General features: G+C 47.6%; 13 protein-coding genes across 13 annotated transcripts; 7 read left to right on the forward strand and 6 right to left on the reverse strand.

Moving 5' to 3' along the window:
* Window positions 1–754: 754 nt before the first annotated feature.
* Window positions 755–1933, forward strand: N7500_009367 (serine hydrolase domain-containing protein; the record flags this gene model as incomplete). The annotated part of the gene is made up of 1 exon (XM_056680508.1): window positions 755–1933. The coding sequence occupies one exon, from the start codon at window positions 755–757 to the stop codon at window positions 1931–1933; it is 1179 nt and encodes a 392-aa protein (XP_056527890.1).
* A 2282-nt stretch (window positions 1934–4215) lies between these two features.
* N7500_009368 (uncharacterized protein) lies at window positions 4216–4873 on the reverse strand (the record flags this gene model as incomplete). Its single annotated transcript, XM_056680509.1, has 2 exons — window positions 4216–4696; window positions 4761–4873. 2 exons carry the CDS (start codon window positions 4871–4873, stop codon window positions 4216–4218), a joined length of 594 nt encoding a protein of 197 aa, XP_056527891.1.
* A 1475-nt stretch (window positions 4874–6348) lies between these two features.
* N7500_009369 (uncharacterized protein) lies at window positions 6349–6819 on the reverse strand (the record flags this gene model as incomplete). Its single annotated transcript, XM_056680510.1, has 3 exons — window positions 6349–6448; window positions 6498–6690; window positions 6750–6819. The coding sequence occupies 3 exons, from the start codon at window positions 6817–6819 to the stop codon at window positions 6349–6351; spliced, it is 363 nt and encodes a 120-aa protein (XP_056527892.1).
* Window positions 6820–7267: 448 nt separating this feature from the next.
* On the forward strand, window positions 7268–7513 carry N7500_009370 (uncharacterized protein; the record flags this gene model as incomplete). The annotated part of the gene is made up of 1 exon (XM_056680511.1): window positions 7268–7513. One exon carries the CDS (start codon window positions 7268–7270, stop codon window positions 7511–7513), a length of 246 nt encoding a protein of 81 aa, XP_056527893.1.
* Window positions 7514–9494: 1981 nt separating this feature from the next.
* Window positions 9495–13488, forward strand: N7500_009371 (hybrid sensor histidine kinase/response regulator; the record flags this gene model as incomplete). The annotated part of the gene is made up of 3 exons (XM_056680512.1): window positions 9495–9562; window positions 9628–13151; window positions 13244–13488. 3 exons carry the CDS (start codon window positions 9495–9497, stop codon window positions 13486–13488), a joined length of 3837 nt encoding a protein of 1278 aa, XP_056527894.1.
* Window positions 13489–14653: 1165 nt separating this feature from the next.
* N7500_009372 (RNA recognition motif domain-containing protein) lies at window positions 14654–15113 on the forward strand (the record flags this gene model as incomplete). Its single annotated transcript, XM_056680513.1, has 4 exons — window positions 14654–14673; window positions 14733–14805; window positions 14865–14971; window positions 15023–15113. 4 exons carry the CDS (start codon window positions 14654–14656, stop codon window positions 15111–15113), a joined length of 291 nt encoding a protein of 96 aa, XP_056527895.1.
* An 833-nt stretch (window positions 15114–15946) lies between these two features.
* On the forward strand, window positions 15947–17125 carry N7500_009373 (gelsolin family protein; the record flags this gene model as incomplete). Its single annotated transcript, XM_056680514.1, has 1 exon — window positions 15947–17125. One exon carries the CDS (start codon window positions 15947–15949, stop codon window positions 17123–17125), a length of 1179 nt encoding a protein of 392 aa, XP_056527896.1.
* Window positions 17126–17198: 73 nt separating this feature from the next.
* On the reverse strand, window positions 17199–17858 carry N7500_009374 (uncharacterized protein; the record flags this gene model as incomplete). Its single annotated transcript, XM_056680515.1, has 3 exons — window positions 17199–17356; window positions 17416–17520; window positions 17582–17858. 3 exons carry the CDS (start codon window positions 17856–17858, stop codon window positions 17199–17201), a joined length of 540 nt encoding a protein of 179 aa, XP_056527897.1.
* Window positions 17859–18478: 620 nt separating this feature from the next.
* Window positions 18479–19294, forward strand: N7500_009375 (sulfotransferase family protein; the record flags this gene model as incomplete). The annotated part of the gene is made up of 1 exon (XM_056680516.1): window positions 18479–19294. The coding sequence occupies one exon, from the start codon at window positions 18479–18481 to the stop codon at window positions 19292–19294; it is 816 nt and encodes a 271-aa protein (XP_056527898.1).
* An 88-nt stretch (window positions 19295–19382) lies between these two features.
* Window positions 19383–20501, reverse strand: N7500_009376 (SGNH/GDSL hydrolase family protein; the record flags this gene model as incomplete). Its single annotated transcript, XM_056680517.1, has 4 exons — window positions 19383–19408; window positions 19460–20001; window positions 20057–20148; window positions 20208–20501. The coding sequence occupies 4 exons, from the start codon at window positions 20499–20501 to the stop codon at window positions 19383–19385; spliced, it is 954 nt and encodes a 317-aa protein (XP_056527899.1).
* Window positions 20502–21987: 1486 nt separating this feature from the next.
* Window positions 21988–22318, reverse strand: N7500_009377 (ankyrin repeat-containing protein; the record flags this gene model as incomplete). Its single annotated transcript, XM_056680518.1, has 2 exons — window positions 21988–22028; window positions 22096–22318. 2 exons carry the CDS (start codon window positions 22316–22318, stop codon window positions 21988–21990), a joined length of 264 nt encoding a protein of 87 aa, XP_056527900.1.
* Window positions 22319–23363: 1045 nt separating this feature from the next.
* Window positions 23364–24926, forward strand: N7500_009378 (succinate--CoA ligase subunit beta; the record flags this gene model as incomplete). Its single annotated transcript, XM_056680519.1, has 7 exons — window positions 23364–23402; window positions 23455–23529; window positions 23578–23650; window positions 23707–23803; window positions 23850–24604; window positions 24655–24776; window positions 24825–24926. The coding sequence occupies 7 exons, from the start codon at window positions 23364–23366 to the stop codon at window positions 24924–24926; spliced, it is 1263 nt and encodes a 420-aa protein (XP_056527901.1).
* A 173-nt stretch (window positions 24927–25099) lies between these two features.
* Window positions 25100–26710, reverse strand: N7500_009379 (class I SAM-dependent methyltransferase; the record flags this gene model as incomplete). The annotated part of the gene is made up of 11 exons (XM_056680520.1): window positions 25100–25205; window positions 25261–25689; window positions 25761–25947; window positions 26000–26025; window positions 26077–26117; window positions 26173–26248; window positions 26312–26353; window positions 26403–26432; window positions 26485–26541; window positions 26589–26641; window positions 26690–26710. The coding sequence occupies 11 exons, from the start codon at window positions 26708–26710 to the stop codon at window positions 25100–25102; spliced, it is 1068 nt and encodes a 355-aa protein (XP_056527902.1).
* Between the last annotated feature and the right edge of the window lie 808 nt (window positions 26711–27518).

Consider the following 27518-nt stretch of genomic DNA (forward strand, 5'->3'; position numbering starts at 1 on the left):
ACCTTTTCGCTATCATCCTATTTACGCAAATAGGTGATAAGGCCGAGCCCTAAGTCCTAAGAAGTGATTTCCCATTTATTGGCCTATTTACTGCTGATTTATAGAACCAAGAGCTCTTTAAACTCTGCTTCACTAGATCAAGCTACTAGGATAAAAGGGTATTTACCTATATGCTTCGCTGGATATACCTCTTGAAATCCCGAGATAGATCCTCTAGCTTCTCAATATTATTGATATGCTTATGATTAAGCTTATTTACCCACTTAATTGTATCTAGCGGGGAGTTAGTGACTAAGCTTGGGATATTAGGGGGAGGGGGGGGCTGTTGACAGGAAGGTGATTTGATACAGAGCATAGTCAAATCGAATACTCGATTTCAAAACCACTTTACTATATAGGGGATAGCGTAAAAATAGGAGGTGAAAAACTTTTGATATGCACCTCTGTACCGCTCACACACTGACGATCTGTCTCTTGGGCCGTACCCGAAACTGCGCTGTACATCAAGGTAAGGCGTAAATAATCTTTTTCTCATAATAGACCATCTCATGATTTCAGAGCGACCGCTTTACGTATAATATCGTATCTTGCGTCTTACGCGACACCTCTACTCACTCTTACCTCACTGCGCCTCCGTACCCTGACGTTTCGTTATTCACAGCAACCACTACACCTATATAGTAGACTTTTTCATTTGTATTGGAGTTCCGTTGCTCATGTTTGTCCACCGCTGCCACGAACTTTATCCATCATTATGGCTCAGGTTCAAGGCCACTGCGACGCCCGGTTTTCCAAGTTGCGCGACTTAATGCAAGAATTCATCGCTTCCGGACAAGACATCGGTGCCAGTCTGTGTATTAATATCAACGGCGAAGATAACGTGGTGGACATATGGGGAGGATATGCCGACGCGTCGGCCAAGAAACCATGGGAAAAGGATACGGTGGTGAACGTCTTCTCAACCACGAAACTCGTCACCAACCTGGCGGCACTGATGCTGATCTCGCGTGGTATGCTCCGCCCTGAGGACAAGGTGGCGCAGCACTGGCCCGATTTTGCGGCGAACGGGAAGTCCGAGGTCACAGTCGGCCAAATATTATCCCACACAGCTGGTCTCAGCGCGTGGCAGGACAACATGACACTGGAGGACATATGCGACGTCAAGAGAGCAACCGAAAAGCTGGCGCGCCAGGCAACGCTGTGGGATCCCGGAACCGCAATGGGATATCACGGTTTGACGCAGGGATTCCTCGTCGGGGAGCTGGTGCGGAGGAAGACTGGGATGTCCATCGAGAAGTTCGTGGAGGAGGAAATTTGCCGGCCACTGGGCGACGGGACGGACTTCCAATTTGGTTGTCGCAAGGAGGACCGGAGTCGGGTGGCCCCTGTCGTGCCTCCACCGGGACCTTCGATCCAGGAGGTGCTTAGTCAGGTAGGATATGAGCAGGACTCGATCGTTGTGCGCACGCTTTGTAACCCCTTTCCCATTGCCGAGGACGCCAAAACTGTACTCTGGCAGTCCAGCGTGTTAGGCTCAGTCAACGGCCACACGAACGCCAGGGCATTGGTCAAAATCCTTTCCTGCTTCTCGCTCGGCGGTACATGTGCGGCAGGTGGCCATCGCCTATTGTCGGCGGAGACGGTGAGACTGGCGTTTACGGAGCATGCGAGTGGGATGGACTTGGTGACGGGCCGTAGCGGGAGGCGCGGACTTGGGATCTACCTCACCGGACCTGGGTCGGGGATCGCCGAAAGCAAGCTGCCGGAGGGCAGTGTTGGATGGGGTAGCGGATGGGGCGGTTCGATCGTGGTTATGGATAGCGACAGGAGGCTCACAATCGCGTACACGATGAATAGGATGCTGAATGAAGAACATCCTTCCCCGGCAGCGTATATTCAGGCGGTTTATGAGATAGTTAAGGAATTGATTTAGCTGCATAGGATCTAGATGGCTAGATCTTATTTCAAAATTCACATATTTCTGAACTTGGTAGCAAGCATACTAATTAACTAATCTGTCAAGATCAGACCCACCAAACGGGGGCCAAATTAACTTCACGGGAGCCGTCTCGGTACGTAAATAAACCTTCGGCTAGGGGCACTCTTTACTAACTGAGGAAAGCTTACTTCGGCTTTTTCTTTGTAGTAAGGACTCAGGAGACTGAAACTACCACAACAATCGCCGTGCTATCGATCCTGACCCTCTCGTTGCGGTTGACTTTCCCACCAAGGAGATTTTGTAGCCTCTCCAGGAGTAACCGCCGGTAGGCGCTTGGGCCCAAAACTCGGTCTTCTTCCGTATCCTTAACCACGCCTTACTTCTATGGGTGACACGCCATTCTAGTTAATTAAGTAGTGGATATAGCTTGGCGGATCCTCGTCGTAGATTCTATCCGTATCCCACTCAGATTCCTGGAGCAGAGGTATAAAAATTGGTTGAGGCCAGCCTGCAGGCTGCAACGTTGGGCTCTTCATCGGGCAATACAAAGGTAAGAGTAGAACTGCGACATCGCCCGTCCATGGGGACTAGGAAGTGCCCACGGCCCGTGGGCCTTTTGAAATTTGACGCCCATCGCCCACCTTATGCAAAAATAATGCAAAAATTATCCTATTAGGCTATTTTATATGGATAACTAGTTCTTGGCAATAATCACCTTGCCAGGAGTGCCCGCATATGTCTTGGCGACGCTAAAAGTGTCTCAAATTAAATGGGCGTTTTCGCAGTCTAGTAGGACTTAATAGATATCTCTTTTAAATTAATACCGCTAAGATAGATTAATATACATACGGATAAGTAAGAGAGACTATAAACCACTTTCTGTTTCGATATCGAAAGTGGACTACGTACCGGATAGAGATACTGTAATATATCCTTCTTCTTAAGAGGGAAGTTACCCTACGATAATCAAAAGTGAAAGCCGACTTTAGAAGTAGTACGAGCCTCAATACGATTTACTATCGCTATAGGCCGACTTAATGCTACTTAAACTAGCTAACGAATAGGTAAAATACCTCTTCTAACTAACCCCTAACACCTAATGCCAGACAGTAGACACGCTTCAACTATCGAAGATAGGATGTTGAACACTTAAAGAAGCGCCTTTAAGCCAATCTACTCACCAATACTAACCAATAGGGACCAATTATGAGATTGAAAGCTGAGAAGTTAAATATAGGAGGAAATACTATATGGGCTCCAAGGAGACCCAAACATGTGTGTATTGGTAGATTAGTGATAGTTGCCCTTTCGGCTCAGCCGCCGTTAATGAATTGTGTGTGTGTGTATGTGTGTAGAGTCAGGGATACTATATGCCGTAATTCTTACGGGAAAGTACAATCACTCCCATTAAGGGGGAAGAGGAAAAGAAAAGCAGATATTTGATATAGCAATAATTCAAAATATGACAAGGCCCCTACGCGTAACCTAGAGGAAGATCTTACCGATTACAGTTTCGTACATCAAGTGGATTGAGCCGAGATTCTGAGTCAAAAGCAGATCGCAAGATGCACCTTTTTTGGTCATCCACGTTCCTGCTAGTCGCGTGACAAGAGGTATAACGTTGGAATTAGAGTCATAATAGCACTGGATATAGCTAATTGGTATATATGCCGTCTACACCTACGGGTACGCAGTGATACGTGGACCTTTCCAACTCCTATCATTTGGTCCTATGGGACCACTCCAATATGACTAAATAGTGCCCTGTTTAGAGCCCCCGAGAGCAATCTTCATTAAAAGATTTAGTAAACATACAAACTGGACCAGTTATCAAATCGTCAGCGGTCTGCCTTTTAGCAAAGAGAAGAGTATTAATCTACAACGTAGACATAATGCCCTTAAAAAACTCCCTACATAGATGTTTCAAGCTAACGCGTGGAAGACCAAGTGTGTAAAAATTCTTCTTCTTGGGTACCTTGCGTAAAGAAAGGTGTATAGAATCATCAATCGACATTACATAGTGTCTCATTTTCATCGGACTATCAACGAATACCGATCATTGCCGAGAATTGAGTGCGCTGATTCACTACGAACATGTCTATAAAACCCTAATCATAGCCTTACATGGGAGTATACCACTCACCCAGATCCATATTCAATTGTAATACAAATCAAAAAGTAAAAGACATGATATCGGCGGAAATAGCAGCGAAGTAGACAAAAGCTAGAAACGATATGAAGTGAAGCTTTGTCAAATAGATTACACAGTGCCCACTCTACTGTAGCTCAAGGTGCGGTCGCGCCTGCCTTGTTGCTAACTCCTGCGGAGGCCTTTCCTCCTTAGGCATAGGGAGAGTTGCCCCTCGCTCTGACAGTGCACCGTTTTGTTGCGACGATGGGGTATAAGCCTGAGTATGGCCTGAGCTGGTAACAGACCTACTCTGTCGTCGACGGAAGAACCAGAAAGTTGCGATGATTCCAAAGACGAGAGGAATCCCCACGCCTAGGCCGACGCCGAGACCCACGCCGAGGTTATTATGGCTCTCACTTTTCCCTGTTGACCTAGGCGGCGCTGCAGTTGGAGAATTCGATTGGGTACTTGTAAGCGTGCTTGATGGGGAGATCGCGGATGCAAGTACAGGGTGAAATGATTTGAGTGAGAAGGTGGTTGTGCTATTGCAACTGTAGCTGTGGTAGCCTTTGCAGACAAATTTGCCCTTGCCGCAAATATCGACACCGTTTCCGCCTTCGGGGGGTCTAGATAAATAAATTAGTTATACTAGTTTAGAACTGGCCATCAATTGGTATTTAGGCTCCAAACGGGCTCCCTACCCTGTGGGACAGTTTCTGCGCAGTTTGAGGGGCACGTCGGAACCGAATTGTTTTTCCAATCAGGATGGGTGCAGGTGTTTTCCCAGTAGCTCGTTGTACCATCTTCGTAAATATGCAGACAGAGCCCGTTGCTTATACAAATTTCCTCATCTGAACAACAATGGGCGGGGGTCCCATCTGCCGAGCATGGAGTTCGACTAGTGTCCGGGGATCCATCATAATTGTAGCATTTGGCCATTGTATTCGTCTTCAAGGCTTGAAGTTCGGGAGGCCTCTTGGAAGGTATTCGGGGCTCGGAGGTTAAAAAGGACGTAATAAGGATCGAGTTGGAGCAGGTGCTATTTCAATTCAATCGTTCACACGGATTGCTAGTGGGTCAGGCGGCTTCCGCCCCCAGGAAGATGGGCGTGAAAGACAAGCAAACCCAAGCTGTGCTGATTCGTCCAGGCAAAGAGACATGGTTTTTGATTCGGAGGGCTTGCAGCTGCCCAGGCTCTAAAGGGGTCCACGTGTGCGTGCGCTCTTTCTTTAGACACACACTATACCTATTGCAGCTAATATGCCCCGGACCCCTTTTCTTGGCAGATTTTCGGTGGCTTGGTAAATGACGGCATATCAAAAGAGCCGGATTAGTCTCATACCGTCTGAGGGGTGTCTGGGACAGCTTTTCCGCAGAGAAACTAGAAAGAAGCGCCAATCGTAAGTATACTGACTATTTGACCAAAACTTTAGATTGCCGAGGTATGATGAAAAAGAAGACCATATGCTCGACGAGTAGATGAGATCAATTTGTAAAAGAAATTATGGGACACTTGTCAAGCGATTTGACAATACATTAGGCGAGATAGGGGCAGTGCACTGGAGACACGGGAAGCAGGCCCTCGTATGCGAATCAGCCTTATGATAGTGGCTTTGAGGTTTGGTTTGGTTTGGCTGGATACCATAGGCATATATATACCTTATGCCTGATATAGATCAACCCTAGCAAACAGTAGGACATGGGACCATGTTTTGGCAGTATAGATAGGTTGCCAAAGTCCTATTCCTTCTCGCTTTCTCTTTCTCCCCAGTCTAGGTTTAGATAGAGAGTATCATCAATACCTTGATCATCAGGTTTTGATAGATGACAATTGTAAGGGAGTTACGCGGTCTGTTATGCGCCGGCTCACATAAAGCGGTGCTGCTGAGCTGAAGAGCTGACGTGGGTAACGCATAATAAATGTCACATTTATGCTAAGCGTCTGCCCCCATCAAAGACAAACGGACTTGCCGGTCCTCTAACGCTTCCACAGCTTAGCTTCAATTGCTACATAGTATTTGAATCCATATTGGAATTGATTCGAAGCTCGCGATTACTTCCTGGTGGATCTGCTAGATTTCCACGAGAATCAGGATATTCTCTAACAGTCAGACATGCCTATAGAAACGTGGACCATACACTAGTAGCCGGAAAGTACAACATATCACCGGTAATTCGAACCTCTCTCGCCAACTCATATAGCAATGGCATTTCCTCGTCAGCGGACGTAACCTCCAAGCCCCTCGGCAACATCTGTCATCTTGAAGGACCCCATGCTTTAGTTTTTGTTGCACTGGTATGCTTCAAGGTTGTTGATCCAATCATCCTTGAGTCTCTTCTTCCCAGGGTAGTCTACTGGGTCCGTGCCATGATTGGGTCTTGACATATATTAGCTTCTATGCTTAGCAGACACGGGTGAGAACTCACGATCCAAGCTGGCAGTTATAACCCTTGGTACCAATTTTGAACGAGCCGACATTTTTCCGATATTCTTTTCTGATATCGTGAGGCTCACCGGGCTTCTTGCATTCTTTATAGCAGCCACCTCCCCAGTTGTAGCCGTGGCATATTTTGACATCAACGCAATATTTGGCGCGCGTCTCCAGGTCTGCAGCCTCCGCTGTGATTGATTAAGATAAACTCGCAATGGGTATTCTTGAAAGTGAGGTGGGGGCTTACCTGCAGGTGCCGCAATTGCCTGGGATGTAGCGAATGCCATCAAGACAAAGACCGGTGTGAAGACTTTCATATTTGCTAGTTGAATAGGATTTTTCGATGCTTGTGGGAGATAGGTGGGTTGCAATACTAGTCGGATTAGAGATGTCCAGGTAAGTATTTATATACTTCAAATGTGATATATAGTTCAGGCCACCCATGCAGAGTAGTAATAGAGTCGATCCGGGGGTTTCCTAAAATAAATCACTGGGCGCCTTGAACTAACCACATATGCCAATGATCCCCCTACAACCCGTCTTAGCTGCCTTTCTTCCCGCTCTCTCACTTTTTCATTATGTATCCGTCACTCTTTTTTGCACTCATTGCCGCCCCTTTCTTTTACTCTGACCCCCGCTAGCTATTACGTGTTTGCTTTTAGCCCGACGCACTGCCCACCTGCCCCCTTTGTTTTTTGACTAGAGATGCAACACGAACCGACATTCAACTTGCAATGCCTGTCACCTGGAAGCATAACCACCGCGATGTTACGAAGCTGTCTAGGTCGACTTCTCTGCTACACCATTCTCAGTGAGCGTCACTCACTCATTCCACCGGCCTCTATCACATCTGCAAAGTTCCTGCATGCTCTCTTGGGTGCCGCATGCCCCGCCCCATCCGCCCTATCTGAGGGTACATGTGCACAGCCCCTAATATTGCAGAGCGACTCTCCCTTGCCTCGTCGCAAAGTCCCTGGCGCTCAGTTGTTGTCATCGTCAATGGGCGACTAAGCATGCCCCTTGAACTAACTCTTCTATTGGATACTGGCCGACCCCCACTTTCCACCGCCCCCTTGAAGTATGTATATGTTTTACTGATTTGAATCTATTCTTTATTTTATACCCCAGATACCCCGCTCAAATCTATTGGATACCTCTCTTTCACTGTAGTCGCTTCACGTCAACCGTTAAACACAGTGCACGCTTACCTTTGTATATGAATATTTAAATCATATACTAAGGGTAGCTGTCAATAGCGGTATAGATCTCGATTCCAAAGGGTTCTAGTATAGCAGTTTCGTTCCAATATTCTACGGCTACATCAATCAAATGGATCCCATAGCACTATACTACTTTTCAACATTTCCCCACAGCCAAGCTAAATCCGAGAGCAATATTACGAAAATACTTCCCTTATGCAGAAGAGTTAAATTGCGTGAACTACTCGGATGCACCATATCCCTATGCAATTGAGGGCATGCACGAGATACATAGGGCGGGCGTTCACCATCACGACATTTACCCCCGAAACATCCTTCCTGTTCGTGGAAGTCAGGATAGACTTGTCCGGACTGACTTTGATGTTGCAACGACCTTCACTGGCTTTGGACCTGAACAGCTGGTCCGCTGCGAATATGAAATTGCGCTTGTGAAGCGTTCTGGGGAAGCACTGGTAAGGGTTTCGTTACTGCCTATTTTGTAAGCATTTAGTTTGCTGACTGACGAATGCAGAGAGATGACCCGGCTGAGGGGCTCCCGCCGAAAACAAAATTTTGTTGTTAGTTTCATGGGCTAGTAGACATTCGGGCAGTGTTTGATCGCGTTCATGCATTCTTGTAATAGATATGAGTTGGGGCGGAGTTTTGCTACAAATCAATATACTGCAGATTTGTCTTGATACAGTAGAATTCAAAAACAGTTTACCCTGTGAGCTCTCACTGGGCAGCAGACCTCGCCAGGCTGCCGGGATAATGGGTTTATACCTTCTCGTGGTGTCCGGTCTCAATTAAAACCAAAGTGAAAAAATTGATGGTTATCGCTTTGAAAAGAGGAAAAAGGACTTCTCCTAAACAAGTTGATTTATGATATCGTGAAGATCAACTAATGAATAATTGATCCCTTCTTCTAGGGGACATTTTCTAACACGTCCCCTGTTGGGTTTGGAGAATAGCGTATGTTGTAGCTAATGACACCAATTTCTGGAAGTACTGTACGGAGTACCCAGGGATTATATCATTTTATGAATGGACGGTATTCGACCCCTTACTTCCGGTGGAATAACCAATATCCGAAATTGCATATGAGACAGGATGTCGAAGCTCATTTTTAGACCGAGGAATTGTGTAGATGCCAAAGGTCTATGTTGTACTTACTCTATGAGCAACTTATAAACCAATGTTACCACTGTCCAGGTCACATAAGGAAGGGGTCAGGCGGCGCTCATGCGCCCGTCGCGCGACCCAGAGTGATTCTCACCCTGATTTTCACCCTATCTATAGCGCACTCACCCTTGTCCACTCCCGGTCGCGCGACCGTAAAGCGGTGCTCACCCATTTCTCAGGCGACACCCACCTGACTACTGGCCGTACTTGACCCACATGCCGGTGAGTTAGTAGTTGGGTGGGTGACTACCAGCGAATCCTCACTGTTGTGTGTTTTTGTGCTTTGTTTTCTTCCCTTATTTTTTCCAGTCCAAGACGCGCATGTTAGTTAGATGCGTTGGCTCATGAAACGTTTGAATTGCGATTTCTGGAATGTGCTTGTCAACTTGTATACTTCCATGTATCCTTTCAAGGTTGAAGAATCCTGATCATGTGACGGAAACGTGACGTCGTGGTTGGTGGAAGGTCTGGGCCGTGGAAAAAGCCACAGCCAAGCCTGCTTAAGTGATGTAGTAGACCTGGTTCTGTGGCAAAACCGAACCCTGATTTTTTAAAGGCGCCGGTAGCCATGTCTCATTCTCTGGGACTTAATTCCACCACAATTGTTGCCCATGGCTGCGATCATAGCCCCTGGCGCGCAGTCTCGCTATCGGCTGGCTTATGAGCGAGAATTTTACAAGTATGACCTTGTCTCTTCATTGAAGACGGGCGAAAGATGAATCTGGCTGATGACGTCATTTATAGATACATCCCGCGCGAGCATTCGACGTCGCACTATGCCCCCTTCGACCGTGCCAGTGGCGATGACTTTACGCCCCAGCCATCTCGAGATTCCGCCTTGACTGCCTATGCCCAGTTAGCAGCAATTCGGCTGGACACCGACCGAGCCTTTATCTCCATGTTTGACCGCACCCATCAACACGTGTTGGCAGAGGCCACTCCGACTTTGAGTCTCATTGGTGGCCGCGTCGCAAATGAGCCTGAGCGATTAGTACTGGGATGCTGCGTATTGCCAAAAGAGAGAGGTATTTGTCATTATGTTGAGTCAACGCCATCTGGAGAACATCAGAAGGATGATTCAGGTGTCAATGATGGCACATTGGTCGTCCTGGATGTGTCCAAAGATAAGCGTTTCAAGACCTCCGATTTGCAAGCTGCGCTGTCCGGGGTGCGCTTCTATACGGCAGTTCCCATTATAAGCCCGCGGGGTCTCAGGATTGGTGCTTTAAGTGTGATGGACAGCAAGGCGAGATCATCTGGTCCCAGTCAACACTCTCTTCAATTCATGAAGGACATGGCAGCGACTGTGATGGAGCACTTAGTAATGAAGGAAACAACACTAAAAAGCCACCGAGCCGAACGAATGATCGTTGGACTGGGCAGTTTTGTAGAAGGCCGGTCCACACTTCGTGACTCATGGCACGAGGCCCACGCACAACATGCTGCATCAGAGAGGTCCGGGCAGTCTACAGAGGGTCAACTGGATATCGAGCAACAGGACCTGCAAGAGCTTGCCAAGGAGACAGGCCAGAAAACTCTTGCCATCCGAGAATCATCAGAGAGGGTTGAGAGCCCTCCGATGGAAGACTCGTCAACCTTGAGGCATCAGTCAAGGAGCTCCGGCCATAGAGCACAGCACAGCCAGGAAGACAACCATATCAAACAGCGTGGACTGGAGTTTTCTCAAGAAGACAGCTCTGTGCGAGCTGTCCTCGCAGGTGATAGCTTACGAGACGACTCTCTCCCAAATAGCATCAGAAACGTCTTTTCGCGTGCAGCGAACTTACTAAGGGAGTCAATCGGAGCGGAGGGCGTCATGTTCCTTGATGCAAATAGTCAGCGCTTTGGAAGCCTTGTCGACAAAACCAAGCGTAGAGTGTCGGGATTCAATTCCAATGGTCACACGTCAAGCAGTGATGAGAGCACCAGCTCGGGATCATCGTCTCGGCGACACATTTCCGACACTGAACAAACTTCCGATCCCGATCACCCAGCGATATCTGAGTGCTTAGGATTCTCAAACTCTAGAGTGTCAAGTATCAATGACGAGCAAAGATCTGGTGATGCAATTTTGGTGCCAGAGCCACTCTTTACCTCGCTGATTCGCCGATACCCACGCGGGAAGATATTTACTTACAACGCTCAGGGATCGGTCTCAGAGGACAGTGACCGTCGATTGCAGAAGTTATCTGGGTCCGAAAACGAGGGGGGCGCTACTGCCGAGGAGCATCGGCCATCTAGCAAACGGAGAAACAAGCCACGCTCTAAGCATCATGCTGATGATCTGATCAAAATCTTTGCTGGTGCTAGAAACATTCTCATTTTGCCGATATGGGACTCAGACCGAAGGAGATGGTTTGCTGGAACGCTGATTTGGACAAATGAGCCAGATCGTATCTTCACGACGGAAAACGAACTCGTCTATACTTCTGCTTTTGCAAATAGTATCATGGCTGAAATTCGCCGAGTTGACGTGGAGGTAGCCGAGAAGTCCAAAACAAACCTGATCAGCAGCATCACGCATGAACTGCGGAATCCTCTTCACGGGATCCTAGGTACAGCCGATATTCTGAGTGACACGGCCATGAATGCCCTCCAGCATGGTATGGTGCATACGGTGGAGTCCTGTGGTCGCACTCTACTGGATACCATCAACAGTCTGCTTGACCTTACATTCATTGATCAATACAGGAAAGGCGATACTTCTCAAAAGGGAAGGCGCAGGAAGAATTCGAGCCTAGCGCGAAGTATGCCTCTCGGTGCAAAGTCATCGATCTCGCAAATTGAGCTGGATGCGGTCCTTGAGGAAGTCGTAGAGTGTGTTTTCGCCGGGTACTGCTTCTATAATAACCCACAGACGCCTCCCCCAGCCCTGGCAGAGTCTTCATCGCGGTCCGCTGGACAACCACGCAAGGCGGAACCTGTTGGTCCTCAAGCCAGTCAGGTCACGGTTATCTTTGACATTGAGCCAGACACGGAGTGGGACTTCGACACCCATGCTGGGGCCTGGAGACGAATCCTCATGAATATCTTTGGCAATGCGCTCAAGTATACACAGTCAGGATACATCTATCTCGGTTTGAAATCGTCCAAAAGCTCCACTAAACACTCAAGGAACTCTTCCGGAAAGCAAAGAGGCGTCTTTGATGTGACTATCACCGTGAAAGATACTGGAAAGGGCATTGGACCGGCATTTTTGCACAACGACCTTTTCAGCCCATTCAAGCAAGAGGATCCTCTGGCATCTGGCAGCGGGCTAGGACTGAGTATCGTGCGTCAGGCTGTTGCATTCCTCGGTGGCTCAATTGAAATTCAGTCTACCAAGGGATCGGGCACGCAAATCTCGATTCAAACGCCACTGATCAAGTCACTCACAAAATCCGATACTTCTTCATCGAACTCCTTCCTTTCTTTAAGGAAATACACCGAAGAAAAGACGATCGCGATTTTAGGCTTTGGAAAGTCCCTCCGTTCGCAACGCGACACGGCTTTGTATTCCTCATTGGAGCGGGTGTGTCGCGACTGGTTTGGTCTGAAGGTGACCAATCTGTCGCCTTTAGAAGGGAAACACAAACCCTATGACTTTTACTTGGCTGTCCAGACGGAGTTGGATTGTGAGGACACAGGAGGGAGGAATATCTTCGATCTCGCTCGCCACTTCGATACAGGAGACAACTGCACCTCGCCGGTCATTGTAATCTGTCAATCGCCCGAGGAAGCTCACCGCATGTTTGTTGCGTCTAAAGGCCGGAGTGGAACGGAATTCTTCGAGTTTGTGAGCCAGCCTTGTGGACCTCGAAAAATAGCCCGAGCCATGAATATGTGCATAAAACGACAGCGTGATCGAGAGAGCGGACGCCGCGGCAGTGAAGAGCCGACTCGTTGGGTAGAAGTACCTCAATCTTCCCATTTACCAGTCGACATCGAAGCCAGTGATTCACCCGAGGATAGAATGAAGATCAGCAAGCGTCCGACTGCAGAAACTATGGGTACAGAGGAAGATAACAGTCTACTCTCTCGATATCTAGATCGCCCAGGCGCGGATCGAGAGCATGCCCTTTCGCCAGCGCTACCTTCCAAGTCTGAAAAAGATACCCCAACGATGGTAAAACCGTCTGTCTTATTAGTGGATGATAACGATGTTAATCTCCAGTTATTGTGTGCCTACGTTCGTAAAAGTGGCTTTGAATACAAAACGGCCAAGGACGGAGCGCAGGCAGTTGAGACGTACAAGGCTCATCCTGGATTATTCAAAGTTGTCATCATTGGTATGTTCAGCCAGAATCGCTTTTCTTCCCTGTTTCCTTTCACTCCACGCCTCGCTCCCTCTTGTTCAAAGTGTGATGCTGATCGTAATAAGATATATCAATGCCTGTTATGGATGGATTTGAGGCATCACGAGAAATCCGACGCTTAGAAAAAGATCACATTGCCGGGATGTCCGAATCAGAACAACAAATATATGAACCGACAATCATCGCTGCTTTGACTGGTCTTGATAGTGCCGGTGCTCAAAAGGAGGCACTCGGTTCTGGCATCAACACTTTCCTGGTCAAGCCCGTCAAGCGAGCAGAGTTGCAGGCTATCTTAAAGCGCCAAGTTTGAACAGACACACCATATCATCAGACTGAGGACTGGCCACTCCCTAACGCAAGGCTATTTGTGGCTCACTCGTATGCGAGACCTTGAAATTTGTTTTGGTGTTTTGAAGAGCATTGGATTGAACGTGGGGCGAGACTTTCTTTCCGTGATCAACACGGCGATACCCAATAGCTCGTTCCCACCCTTGGGACCCACCGTGAATCAACAACGCTTCTCACAAGTTCCTTAAAATCAAATATCCCTAGCTCATTTTAGACTCTTACCCTCTAAACCATGTCTAGTTTATCGCTATGTAGGATGAATCGACCACTTCCTCACGACGAGAGGATTTGTACATTAATCCACTAGGGCCAAATTGAAGTAACTTGATTCTGTTCACAACGGCATCAATTTACACTTTTCGTTGCTGCTCTACTCACCAAAATCCATCATGGCTATATAACTCAGCGTTTGATTATCCTTAATACTTATCTTACTCCTGATGAAGTGAGGCTGGAGTGATAAAATTGTAGGAGAATGGGCCTTCGTCTATATTAGCTAAATATTCGTCGGAAAGCCCTAAGGACTAATCAGATCGGCGAGCCAGTCATGCCCGAACCGTGGGTGCTGACTACTTTGAATAAAGATGTATGTTTTATGCCCTGGTAGATAGATCCACGCTCTAGAATTAGTAGATTATCTTCAGCATGCAGATACATTCACATGTACGTGGTATGCAAGATCGTTAATCATATCCACTTCTACTTCCACTTCTGTACTTCATATCTTACCTTAGCGTAGGCGGTGGCGTTATGGCTCCATTCCTCTTATCCCTGACAACTGTACATCGTAGTCTGTTGGATCTAAACAAGACCATTGGCTGAATTCCAGATATCAAGCCATTTGTCGCTAGAAGAATTCTGCCGTCCAGGCAAAACCAGATCTCCTAGAGCCACCTATATGGAGGGCAATTGATTGACTCATAATTGAACAGAATTCTTCATTCGAATATAATAGAAAATAGGAATGTGTATAATCCATCATGGTCAGGGTCTTGAGATTTCGCCTCCATCGTTTTATGCCGAATGAATTTTGCCTCTCACCGCCACGACGGCCCTATATCTCCTCAGATGCCCCGCATTTTTTAATTCTCTTCATCAACACCTCGTGACTCCCACTTTCTTTCAAAATGTCTAAGATCTACGTCGGGTAGGTCAATTTCCATCTGATCTCCATCCTGATCGAGCACTTGATACTGACCGTCTTAGAAACCTTTCATGGCACACCAGCGACGAGTCGCTCCGCGCGGCCTTCGGTGAGTTCGGCAACATTGTCGACTCTGTACGTGAAAATCCCAATTTTTCTCCATTCTCGCTTCAAATCACTAACAATCTCTCCAGATCGTCATGGTTGACCGTGAGACTGGTCGCTCCCGTGGATTCGGTTTCGTCACCTTCTCTTCCGCTGAGGAGGCCGAGGCCGCCATCAACGCTCTTAACGAGCAGGAGTATGTTTTTCTTCAATCTCCTATCACACACATTTGCTAACACTACTCTAGTCTCGATGGTCGTCGCATCCGTGTCAACCTCGCCAACGCCCGCCCCGCCGGTGGCTCTGGCTTCAACGGTGGTGGTGGTGGTCGCTGGTAAATGTGATCCCAAAAAAAAAGTGCGCGATGGTTCGGAGCGAGAAAAATGTGATACCTTGACGCTTAGCGTTGGTGACGGTGCCTTGGTGTGCCTATGAGAAATCAGTCACAAGGCAGTTACTAGAGTTACTCCAGAAGTAGATAGTATTCCCCCTCGATGTTTCATATACCTCTAAGACATTTGGAATTTCAATTCAGAGCCGATCATCTCGTGCACTGATTTATGCAACATTTTGGTTTTTGTACATTGTAAGAAATGCCCAATTCTATGTAAAGCTGGCAGGAGTTGGATTCCACCGACGTGTGTTGGATGTATATCACCAGTGTCGCAAATGCCACAGTTGGAACGCTGCGTGTCCTTTTTGAAAATTTCCGACTCCGCTCTGAAATTTTTGAAATTTTTTGAAAATTGAAAATTTCAGGGAAATGTGCAGATTGACTTCGATCAACTACGCTTTGACTCTGGGATCTATAGAGCTCTTCTATATTGCGTCTTGGCCTACTTGGTTCTTCACAAATTCAAAATAAATGAAGCCTTGTGAAAAAAAAAAAAAAAAAAAATCTATTTTCCAACATACCACAGTTCAAATGGCCATAGCAAGATGTAGTTCCCCTGAAATGTCTCCAATAACATTCAGCCTCATATGAACATCGAACAAAGCTCTGGAACCCTGCTGGCAGCGACTAAAAATAGTATCTCCAACATTTACCGACGTCATTGGATTGTTCCCAACTGATGCCCCGCGGCTCAAAGACCCACCGCCACATGCCCTATATTTATATCCTTCCTACTTCGCATTGAACACAGACACACATATATACCACTTCACAAACATGGCACCTCACGATGGCCTCATCCACCCCAAAGAATACGACATCAAAGACAGCAACGTCGAGCTAATCGGCACCGACCTCGACCACCGCGTCAAATACAATTCAGCCCTCACCGAGCCCGCCTGGCAAAACATCACCCAGGCACCAGGCCTCAACGTCTGGCGCATCGAAAACTTCCAAGTAGTCCCCTGGCCGAAAGAGAAAACCGGTCTATTCTACGACGGCGACAGCTTCATCGTTCTACACACCTACAAAGTCGGCGACGACAAGCTCGCCCACGATATCTTCTTCTGGCTCGGTAGCAAAACAACACAAGACGAAGCAGGCGTCGCTGCGTACAAGACGGTCGAGCTGGATGAGTTCCTCCATGGCGCTGCGACGCAACACCGCGAGGTCCAGCAACACCCCTCTGACGAGTTCCTTGCTTTGTTCCGGAATTACGGGATCCGGTCGGGTGGTGTGCGCTCCGGGTTCACGCATGTTGAGCCGGAGGCTCGTGCGGATGTATTGACGCTACTGCGTGTTTTCAAACACCCCGGTATTGGACGTGTTGATTCGCTGATCGTGCATGAGGTCGAGCCGACGTGGGAGAGTCTCGATGAGAATGATGTCTTTGTTTTGGATAAGGGGGATAAGATCTGGGTGTGGCAGGGGAAGAAGTGTAGTCCGATGGAGAAGGCTAAGGCGGCGCAGGTGGTTAATGACATGACGCAGGCGAAGCATGTTGATGTTGAGGTTTTGTCACAGCTTGAGTCTAGGTCGAAGATCTTTGTTGATTTGCTCGGTGGGAGGGATGCTGCTCCGTCGACCTTGGAAGCGTCCAGACCTGGGCGGTTTGCGAAGAGGGGTGCGACTGAAAGTGTTCGTTCGCGCAAGCTTTTCAGACTGAGTGATGCGTCTGGGGAATTGTCTTTTGAGCTTGTTAAGGATGGGGAGCGGGTGGATCGGGGGGATTTGGATGGGAATGATGTTTTCCTCTATGATACTGGGAACAGAGTCTGGGTTTGGCAGGGTTCTGAGGCTAGCGCGAGTGAGAAGGCGATGTGGCTCAAGGTTGCGCAATTCTATGTTCGGAAGATTCAGGAGAGTCAGGAGTCTTCTGAGGCGTATCTTACGCCGATTTCGAAGGTTGCGCAAGGTTACGAGAGTCCGGCTTTCTTGAAGGCTTTGGAGGTCTAGACATGTATATATAGCATTACTGTGACATATCAATGAATAAATATACAATATCAATTTTACTATTTTTATTCTATTAGATCAGAACGTATTCTTGTGACCCCTTATCCAAAGCATCGGCCTGTTTCCGCAGAACATCTGCCCGGAATTTCCTAAATGCAGTCTCGATTCTCTTCTTGCTCTCTGGATCCGAAGTGATAGTCCTCGTTCCTTTCGCCGCACCGCCAGCAAAGCCTGGGAAGGTCCAAGTTAGCAATGTGACTCAACAATCACCGTGTCGAATATAATCTTACCAAGCTCTCCACCCAAAAGAAGTCCACCAGCCGAGGCAAAGAGATAAGTCGCCACATCACCCAGGGTAGTAGGTTTCAGCAGCGGCGTAAGGTCAGGGAGATCCTCTAAACACCCAAATTAGCCACACTATTCCCTTTTCGTCGCCAACCTCTCAAAGTAACGTACCGGTTCTTCCATCCTCGAAGACAACCTTCGTGGGTTTCTGTTGCGCGCGAATAGCAGAGAAGAATGCCCTCCGTGAACCGCGTAGTCGGATAGCGGCTAGAAGACCGAGACTCAGACCGACCGCAGATCCAACTGTTGTCCACAGGGAAATTGAAGACGCGGCTGAGTTGAGCTTGTCGCGGTCTCCGGATTGGAGGTCGTGTTGGAGGTGCTCATCGGCGAGTTTAGCTAGCTCGTCAGAGCGGCGTTGGCGGAGAATGGCAACGGATTCAGACATTGTGGTTAGGAATTGTGTAGAGAAGAAGAAAGGTGTTTTGGTTAGATAAGAAGATAATGTCAAGAAGCAGAAAGGTGTAGCTTGAAATACTCTGGCAGCTTCCGAGGCTGTAGCTTGGATGGTGACGTCATGGTGGGATAGTTCGGGAACCAACTTCAAGTTCAACTTGACGTCTGAAGGGAGCGGAGGACATTCAAAGGGAATTGAACACCCTCTTAATCACAGTCGCCCATATGTCGGAGTTAACCCAAATTTGAAGCAAATATGATCAGAATTGATCAGGATTGATCAGAATTGACCAGGATTGAACAATTGTCGACAGTCACATCTCGCGCTTAGTCCCAAATGTCGGAGCACCGGAATGTTGACAAGTGACCTCCACGTCTCTCAGCCACACGCTTTATCTGATCCAACCTGAGCTAGACACGATATTTATAGCAGTCCACGCGCATTGACATATATCCTAGCTGGACGCCTAACCAACAGGCCCGGTTCCCGCGCTGACGTGAGACTAAGCCTAATCTTCGATATATCTAGGGGCTCAACCCATCCAACCTCATACCCAAATCCGCCATACTACAATCCCAAAGCAACCTCATAAACACACCAGACCCTCCAAAATGGTCCGCTTCCTCACCGACAAGCGCATAGCCCCGTCCCCAACAACAAACCCCCAGCCCCTTCTCGTAATCGGCGCCGGTCTCCCCAGAACAGCAACATCCTCCCTCCAAGCAGCCCTAGAACAACTAAACATAACCCCCTGCCTCCACATGGCCCAAATAATCCCCCATCCCTCACGCCAAAAGCTCCTCATCGCAACCACACATACCAAAGATATCCCAACACGCCAAAAGCAAGTCTCCGCCCTAATATCAGGCTACGCCGCCGTCTGCGATATGCCAGCTGTATTCCATCTTGCCGATATGTTGGACATGTACCCAGACGCACGCGTGATCCTGACAACGCGTCCTAGCGCGGAGACATGGGCTGAAAGTTGTCGCGAGAGCTTGGGGTTCTTTTTTACGCCCCAGTTTGGAGTTCTTGGGTTTCTTTGGAGCTCGGAGAGACTGTGGTTTAACCTCAATATGAGGATACTGCAATGGTGTAAAGAGAAGTTTGGGGGCGTGGATGTTTTTTCGGGGGAGTTTTATTTGAGGTATAATGAGTATGTTCGGGGTATTGTTAGGGAGCGTGGGGGTAAGGTATTGGAGTTTAAGGCCGAGGATGGGTGGGGACCGCTTTGTGAATTTCTTGGGAGGGAGGTTCCTGTGGGTGAGTTTCCGAGGGTTAATGAGAGGAAGACCTTTGTTTTCATTAAGCGGGTTTTGGTTGCGAAGGGGATTATTAGTTGGGGGGTGCTTGGGGGATTGGTTTGGTTGGTGTGGATGTATGGAATGGCTTTATTGGTCTACCTGGGTACCTACCTAGGTATGTAGCCTTGATACATGACCGTTAGTAGGGTTTGTGGATGGTTACTTGATATTTTGAATTGTTTTTGATTGCTTTTGATGGTTTATTTCCATATTATACATAAAAGAGAGCAATGCACACTAGATAAGGTCAGTTCGAGCCGTGATATAAAGGGAGAAACGGGGACGTACCCATAATCATCTGGACTCCAACAGTCCAGAGACGCCACTGCCCGGATCGAGTCGAGTCGTTACTAACTGTTATCGTAGGCTGCGGCGGGGCCGTGTATGCAGGCAGACTCGGATTCCCGGTACTATCATCCAGTTGCTTTTCACGGGTTTTGCTGATAGTACCATTATACGTAGTGGTGGGCTTTGGCGCCTTAAGAAATCCCTCTTTCTCCGCTTCTTCAATAGCCGCCCACCATACTGATGCCATTTTCTCGTAGCCAGCTGCTGTGGGGTGGATTTTATCCACGAATTGGTCCCACTGGATGAAGGTGCTCATATCGGCGATGATGAGGCGGTCATTTTGTGCTCGGCGTTCCGCTGCAAGTTTTAGATATTGCGTGCTGATGTCTGTGCCCAGTTCGGGATTCTTTCCGTTGAATGTGAGAGTTGATAGGATGATGGTTGTGTTAGGGATATTGTCGAAGAGGTATGTTAGGAGAGAGTCCATCCGCTTGCCTGCGGTGTCTACTTTGTAATCTTGTAGAGCATCATTTGTGCCAGCACTATGCGGGACATATGTTAGTGTCAAGGTGTTTGCACCAGCCATTTGAGACCCACTTGAGAAGAATTAGATTAGGTTGTTGTGAGATAATCGCCTTGGCATGGGCTGCTATTTGATCAATTCTCCAGCCGATGTGTCCATCATGGTCCTAGGAAGAGTCAAAATGGTTTCTTTCATTATGAGACAAAAGGCAACAACATAACTCACATTATCATGCATGGTACCATTCTTCAGGGTGCCAATCATGTCAACCTCCCATCCAGCATAGCGCAACTGCTGTCGAAGCCATTTCCGATATCCATTTCCATCCTTTGATTTATACCCCATGGTGATAGAAGCCCCGAGCGGAAGAATTCTCAGCGGAAACGGCTTCGTGTCACGAGCCTGAAGTGCAGAGACATTGGGGTCTGACAGATCAGAAATGACAGGTGATGCTGATACCAATGTCAGCCATATGAGACAAGCCTGGACAACCCAGCAAATGGGCGTCAACTGCCTCATGGTGACGGTGTAGAATGATTTGCAGGAACATTAAGCGGGAAACCCCATTTTCTTATATTTACTGAATAAAACTCAACGTCAGATTTGAGCGATCAGATGTGCTTTCTAAGCCTGTTGATTTGCCAGTAGATTTTGCCAGAGCTAATTCAGGCCCACTGGGGGGCTGGGTAGAACTCAGGGGCGATCTTACTATCTAAGCAGTTGGATAAGCAGCCAAACTGATAACCCCTGGCGATCTTTGCGAGTGGTCAATGTGACTTCATTGTCCGTTTTCTTACGGGACAGCCTCGAATTTAAGTAAAAGACCTGGATTGGGCAGAGATGGGAAGAGATGTTTGATGGGAGAGGCTGGTCACACAGCAATACTATTCCTATTCGGGTATAGCCTAAGAAAATATCTCCCATCCGAGACATTCAGGGTCTAATCTGAGACGTTGACAGTTTCTATCTTTGTTAATTTCCACATTGAATGCCTATTTTAGTCCCATTTGCCGCTATCCTAACGTGGTCTAACCTTATAAGCCGTCCCGGCTACACTTCCATTGCACCGCATGCCAAGAATTCTTGACTCTCGGGCTTGTATAGTGCTTCTTGTGGCGAATCAACGAGAGCTCATTTAATTTGTGTGCCTGGGCGCAATGTTACCCATTACACCAAGGCGTCTACCCGTGGCACACGATCCATTTGAAGACTGGATTTAGTCCACGTGCATGCTCCAGCGCAACAGGTCTAAATCCCATCGGGTAGTATTGCTGCACAAATATCGTGGGTCTATCAAATCGCATGTCTAATATCCTAGACCTCTGGATAAGATGCGCCATCGCGTCGGGCAAGTGAAGACCTTGTCCGGGGGTAGATGGACTGGGTTCATATGTTCATACAAAAGAACCGGGGGCTCATTTCTCGGTTTGAGCAAAACAATTATACGAAGCAGGGCCCGTGGTACACGTTCAAACGTTCAAATCATACGGAGTACGTGGACTTGAGTATTCCGTATTCGAGCCTTTGTTGTACAGCCACCCGCGGGCGATCTTGACTAGTCATTCCCGACTATCTTTAGATCGACAAAGTGATCGCGGATCTAACAAAGAAAAATCATCAAGTGAAAATAGTCGGTTTCACTGTCTTTGAAGAAGATTCCTACTCTGCAAAATCGCGCATCCTAACAGGAAACATTTCGCTAATCCTTCTGGCATTTTTGTGCAGATCATTGAGGCTCTTAAAGATTGTGTGATGGCAGTTCAGCGTGATGGTCCCAATGCGGCTAATTGTGCGCGTTATCCGTCAGATTTATAAGCCAACGCGCCACTGTGCATTCTTGGAAAAAGCAATGAGGGTTGCCTGAAATTATCTTGAATTCCAACCTAATAGGGAGTTCATCATTGGCCAGCCAGACAAACAGTGCATTCCAAGACCAAGTGGAAATATGGCAGCAGTTAGATCCGCTAGAGGTATAATTATAATCCTTCGGGACACAATTATGCTCCTACTGGTTGGCCTCTGCCTCTACCTCTGCCTCTTCCGAGGCTTGGTATGAGTTGCATTACTTTCTGCCACTGAGTTCTGGTCTCCTTCAGTAAGTCCGGAGTCTTACCCTCCGCATTTGTTTGGCTCATCAAGATGGCAGTATCCTTCCCCGCAGCCTTCTTGAGAACACGCATCATCTCATCCTGAAGTTTGATCTTGTTCTCAGTTGTGACTTCTTTATCTCTTCCATCACGGCATACATGGTCATTCACAATCCCCCGTGCTGCGCTATGAAAGGGCGTCTCCCGGAACGTATCCCGAGCCCGAAGATCCGTCCCTCGCTCAAGCATGAACTGTGCCGCCGAGATCTGCCACAAATTCTAAGCGAAGACGTACAATGCCGTTTTCCCTTTGTTCTCGGCATGATTGATATCGGCACCGTGTGACAGGATCAAATCCAGGAGTATGGTCTCGATGGGGTCAGCTTGGTGCGAGTGGTACCCCAATAGATGTAGTATGATACAGCCAGAGCCATCGGGGATTCGAGGGTCCGCTTTGTATTTGAGTAATATGCGGATAGGGAATTCGGCATGTTGGCTACAGCCGCACATACCGTAGCTTATAGCAGCATAGTGCAGTGGCGTGGATCCAGTGTTGTCAACACGGTTGATACCAGTAGAATCGTGATCGAGGAGTAGTCGAAGTGTCTCCGTGATTCTGAGCTCCTGATCCGGCAGTCTACAATTAGACTCTCCAGGGGCACTTGCTGCCCAATGCAGTGGGAACCGTCCATCACTGTCACGGGAGGACGTCAGCTCATGCTGGCAGTCTTATTGCAATCTTGATGGCCCAAAAGCAATTTAACAGCATCGGGATTGTAGAATAGACTTGCCAGATGGAGGGTCATGGCATTATACGTGTGAGTCTTTGTGATCCTAACCTGGAGCGGTACCCTGGGATAATGGAAGTGTTGATGTGTAAGGTAGATATCGGCACCGGGTTCAATGAGCCGTCGAATTAATCTACCATTGGCCCTTGACCCAGCAAAGCCAAGGACACTGTCTTGCACCTGATTTACCCAAGGGAAGAGATCATTGGACAAAAGGGAAGAAGATATTTGTTTGTGTTATAGTGAATATATATAGATATATTATGTGTATAAGGCCTGGATTTTACGCAAATCATGATTTAACGAATATTTCCCGTGTCTCACTTGATCTGTTTTATCTTGTCCAGAATATAACTTGATCATTCAGTAGGTGAGGCTCGTAAATAAACTTTCGGAACCTCAACCCCAGGAACTGGCCAAAATCGATATATTGATGTCATCCAACAAATATCAAACCCCAAAGCCTTCGGGGTTGGCCTCCTACCATCAAAGATATGTAACCCACCATGATTACCTGGCGCTCAATCACACGTACCTTCCAACGAGTGCGTAAATCTTCTGACTGTGATCTGGAATGATATATTAACCACCGTACAGCACCACATCCTCCCCAGAGCCCAAGTTCGGCACCTAAGTCTGCTAGAGCACCATTCCTACAATCTACTCAAAGAAGTACTATATCGTTTCATACAAGGCAGCCTCAATGCTAATACAACACAGTTCAAACTACCAGTTCCACCAGGATTCCTAGTTACAACCCCAGAACAAGCCAAGAATGTCGTCTCCGATATCAGTGAGTCCACACGACCTCCAGAGTCCCTTTTTCTACCCAAAACTAACATCTCCAAGATGGACCATCAGTGATAAAAGCCCAAGTCCTAGCCGGCGGACGCAGAAAAGGCAGATTCAACAGCGACGGCAAAAGCGGCGTGCGAATGGTCAACTCGTGAGTTCCCCCATTCTAAACCTGGATTCATATCTAACAATACCAGACCTAGCGAAGCTTTCAAAAGTGCCACCAACATGCTCGGCTACCGCCTGAAAACGGCACAAACTTCGGAAGACGGACTTCGCGTCGACAAGCTCTACGTCTACAAAGCCATATCTATCGCACAGGAATTCTACATCGCAATCACATTCGATCGACAGCGCACCTCGCCAGTACTACTGATTTCCTCGTCGGGTGGAACAAACATCGAATCGAACGTCGACAATCTCCATAAACTCTGGTTCGGACTTTCTACTGGTATCACCGACGAAATTCACGCGTATGTCCAAGCAGAACTTGGATTCTCAGATGCCGAAATGAAGGATATACACCGGATCCTGGTGCGGATGGTACAATTGTTCAAGGAGAAAGATGCAACGCTGGTTGAGCTGAATCCGCTGGTTCGCACGGATGACGGCGAGTTTGTTTGTCTGGATGCCAAGTTCGGGTTTGATAATTTAGCCAGGTATAGACAGAAGGAGATATTTGCGTTGGAGGAACGATCGCCGGAAGAAGAGGAGGAGTATCAGTTGGCGGAATTGGGACTTTCTTATGTGCGGCTTGATGGGAATATTGGGAATATTGTGAATGGGGCTGGGCTGGCGATGGCGACTAATGATCTTATTAGTCTGTATGGAGGGAAATGTGCGAACTTTCTGGATGTTGGCGGTGGGGCGACGAAGGAGGCTTTATCGAGGGCTTTTGGGATTTTGAAGAAGGATCAGAGGGTTAAGGGGATTTTGATCAATATTTATGGTGGTGAGTATGAGGATGAACAGTGGGGGAATGGGATAGCTGATCAGCAACAGGAATCGTGCGATGTGACATGATTGCCGAGGCGATTGTTGCTGCTGCTACTGAGATGGGTGGGTTTAAATGTCCGGTCGTGGTTCGGTTGCAGGGTACTAATAGTGAAAAGGGGTTGAAGCTGGTTAGTAGATCTGTTCGTTCGTTGGGTATTGGCTAATTCTAGGTGTAGGTCGAACAATCTGGGTTGGATAACTTGATTGTAGAAGCCGAGTTTGAGAAAGCTGCTCAGATGATCGTGAAACAAACACCCGGACTGGACTCTTATGGTTGATAAATCAGGAGATAGTCATGCATTCTGTTACGATGAACACAAACAGCCATGTTATTGCCTGAGACGAAGATGCCTCACAGGACTTGAAACAGACAGGTGCAGGTAAATCATCAAAATATCAATCCGTTATCGCACAGACGATACCCATAAACGCTTAAAAATAGTAGTCCATTTCAAGAAGCCACAGCTGGTGTGAGGCTCACCTGGGGAGACTCAGACTTAATCACCAAATTGGCCATTTCTTCCTCCACCGTAGGCTTCCTAGCCCAGACCCGGCGACTAAACACAATCAGTAAATATAACCTCTCAGACAAACGCCATGCCAGAAACTCACCCATATTCATAAGCATGCGTACGAGGATTCCTCAACTCAGCCCGAACCTTGGACAGATACACCTGGACCTCCTCAGGAGACCAAGGCGTGGGGGCACCGAACTTAGTGAGCAGCCACATCGCCCAACCCTCCAACGCAGTAATCCAGTGTGCGTATTGAAGCTGACCAGCCTCCTTGAGAACTTTGTCCTTCGGCCACGGCCCCAAAGGAACCTTATATAGCTTTTCCTGCACGTCGACAAAACCTGCCTTCTCTATTGCGCCTCGCATCGTCTCCTGCGTTAGGAGGGAGCGGCCGGCTCGCTCAGAGCAAGCGATGAAGTTATCTCCCCATGAAGCTAGAGTGCCATTTTCTTTAAGGGTGTTGTCGTCGCTGTATACTCGCACGTCTAGTTCGATCTGTTCAATCCAGCCGCCTGGAGTAAGAGCGCTGGATAATGTAGTCGTTAGATACTGTCTTCAACAGGGAGGTAGGAAATGAGGGAAGGAGTCTCGACTTACTCATAGCACTGCTTGTATAGTTGATCCCATCCCTCTGGTGTGAATGCTCCCAGCATCAGACGCATGTGGATAAAGTCGAATGGTTCTCTCCAGGTCCACTCGCGGAGGACATCGTCTACTTCGAATACGCAGTTGGGTGGCATCCACGAGACTGGAGGCGGGAATATGTCGACGCCACGAACAGTTGCTGAATCTTGTCAGACTGATGAAATAAAGCGAAGGGAAGAGGGAGGTTATACCAGATGAATACATATCTGCCATGTCACTAGTTGGATATAAGCGGGGGTCGATTAGAGATAATTGGTCGGGAACTTACATAGCCCATGTTCCTTTGCCAGTCCCAATGTCTAGAATGTGCTGGAGTATACTCTTAGCAAAGGGTAAGTTTTCAAATTCAAGATCTTTGTCTTACCTTGGGAGATTTGCCGATGGGAGCATGGTGAAGAGGGTTTTCTCGATGGTTGTCCAATACGAGAAACACCATATGGCTAAATACCATCCATTAGTTGCTTGGACCATATGGAAGACAAGACAACAAGAAGAGCATTTACCCAATCTCAAAAGCCTCGAATTGCTGGTCATCGGAAGGACTCCTGTGTACGATTAGCCTCAAATCCCCCACATTGAAGCGTCGCGACCGACCAATAATCATCTTCCTTCATAGACTGGTATCTGCTCGTACTATTAGCAAGACGTATATCTTCATTGATTCTGATCTACTCACCTTCTGCCATTTTCCAATCGACCCTTCGCAATTGACGAGGCGATAGACGTGGTTTCCCTGAGACGGTTAAAAGGCAGAACGCCATGGAAATCATTTCGACTCACGACCGAAAGTCTTGCGGTTCCCAATCCTGGGTCAGAGTATAGAAATCGGAATCCTGAAAATATTAGATATCATAATGGAAATTGGGAACTTGGTAACTCACGACAGCAATTTTTTCAGCCATTTTTGGTTTGGGATGGAGAAAAAACGTGGCAAGTGGAAATGACAAGGGTCGGGTGCATCCGGCCTTAGTCTCAACGGTGTACTTTTGTCGGCATATTATGCCCAGGGGGTAGAGTATAGGTGATCCTCTCCCATATTTGGATACGGGCCAAGGACCGCTGACATCCAGCTTCTAATCTTGGAAGATTGCGGATGTAAGCTACCTGGCATATCACATACCAGCCTTGCGTTGGTTTTCATACTTCTAATGAAGCAACCAAAATCCCATACGGATATATCATCGCACCAATTACCAGATGTGGGATGTTTGACGAGATGATCCCCAAATGTCAAAGGTACCGGGTTTCCAGGACTCCCGGAAATGTGTCTGCACCAATCAGCATGATCCAACGTGGCTTGTGGGAAACCAACACATCGCATAGAACAATTTTCCGACCACAATGACTAGTCCTTGAAGATAGTAGTATCGTAATCCGGTTGATTGGTATCTGCTGATAAGGGAAGACACTAGCAGCATGGATGATAGCAGCGAAGGCCGAGAATCCCGTCGCCATAAATGAAAGTCGCAATAGTCTCCACTCTTGGCTTTGCATTTTAGGATGCACCACAACTAATCCAGTCAGGACGCCCAGAGTGACAATCTGTAATTATAGTCAGTGAAGTAGCCGATAAAGGAGCTGAAGAGTTGTCAACAAACCATTGACCAAGGTCGCTGTTGTAGATGTGGTTCACAATAGAAACCAATATGAATCCCGGAGATAAACGAACCGAGAATTTGGAAAGCGACCCCATAGATACGAAATACCAAA

The sequence above is a fragment of the Penicillium coprophilum genome, assembly GCF_028826855.1.
Source record: "Penicillium coprophilum strain IBT 35676 chromosome Unknown utg000006l_segment0_segment0, whole genome shotgun sequence".
NCBI classification, from domain to species: domain Eukaryota; kingdom Fungi; phylum Ascomycota; class Eurotiomycetes; order Eurotiales; family Aspergillaceae; genus Penicillium; species Penicillium coprophilum.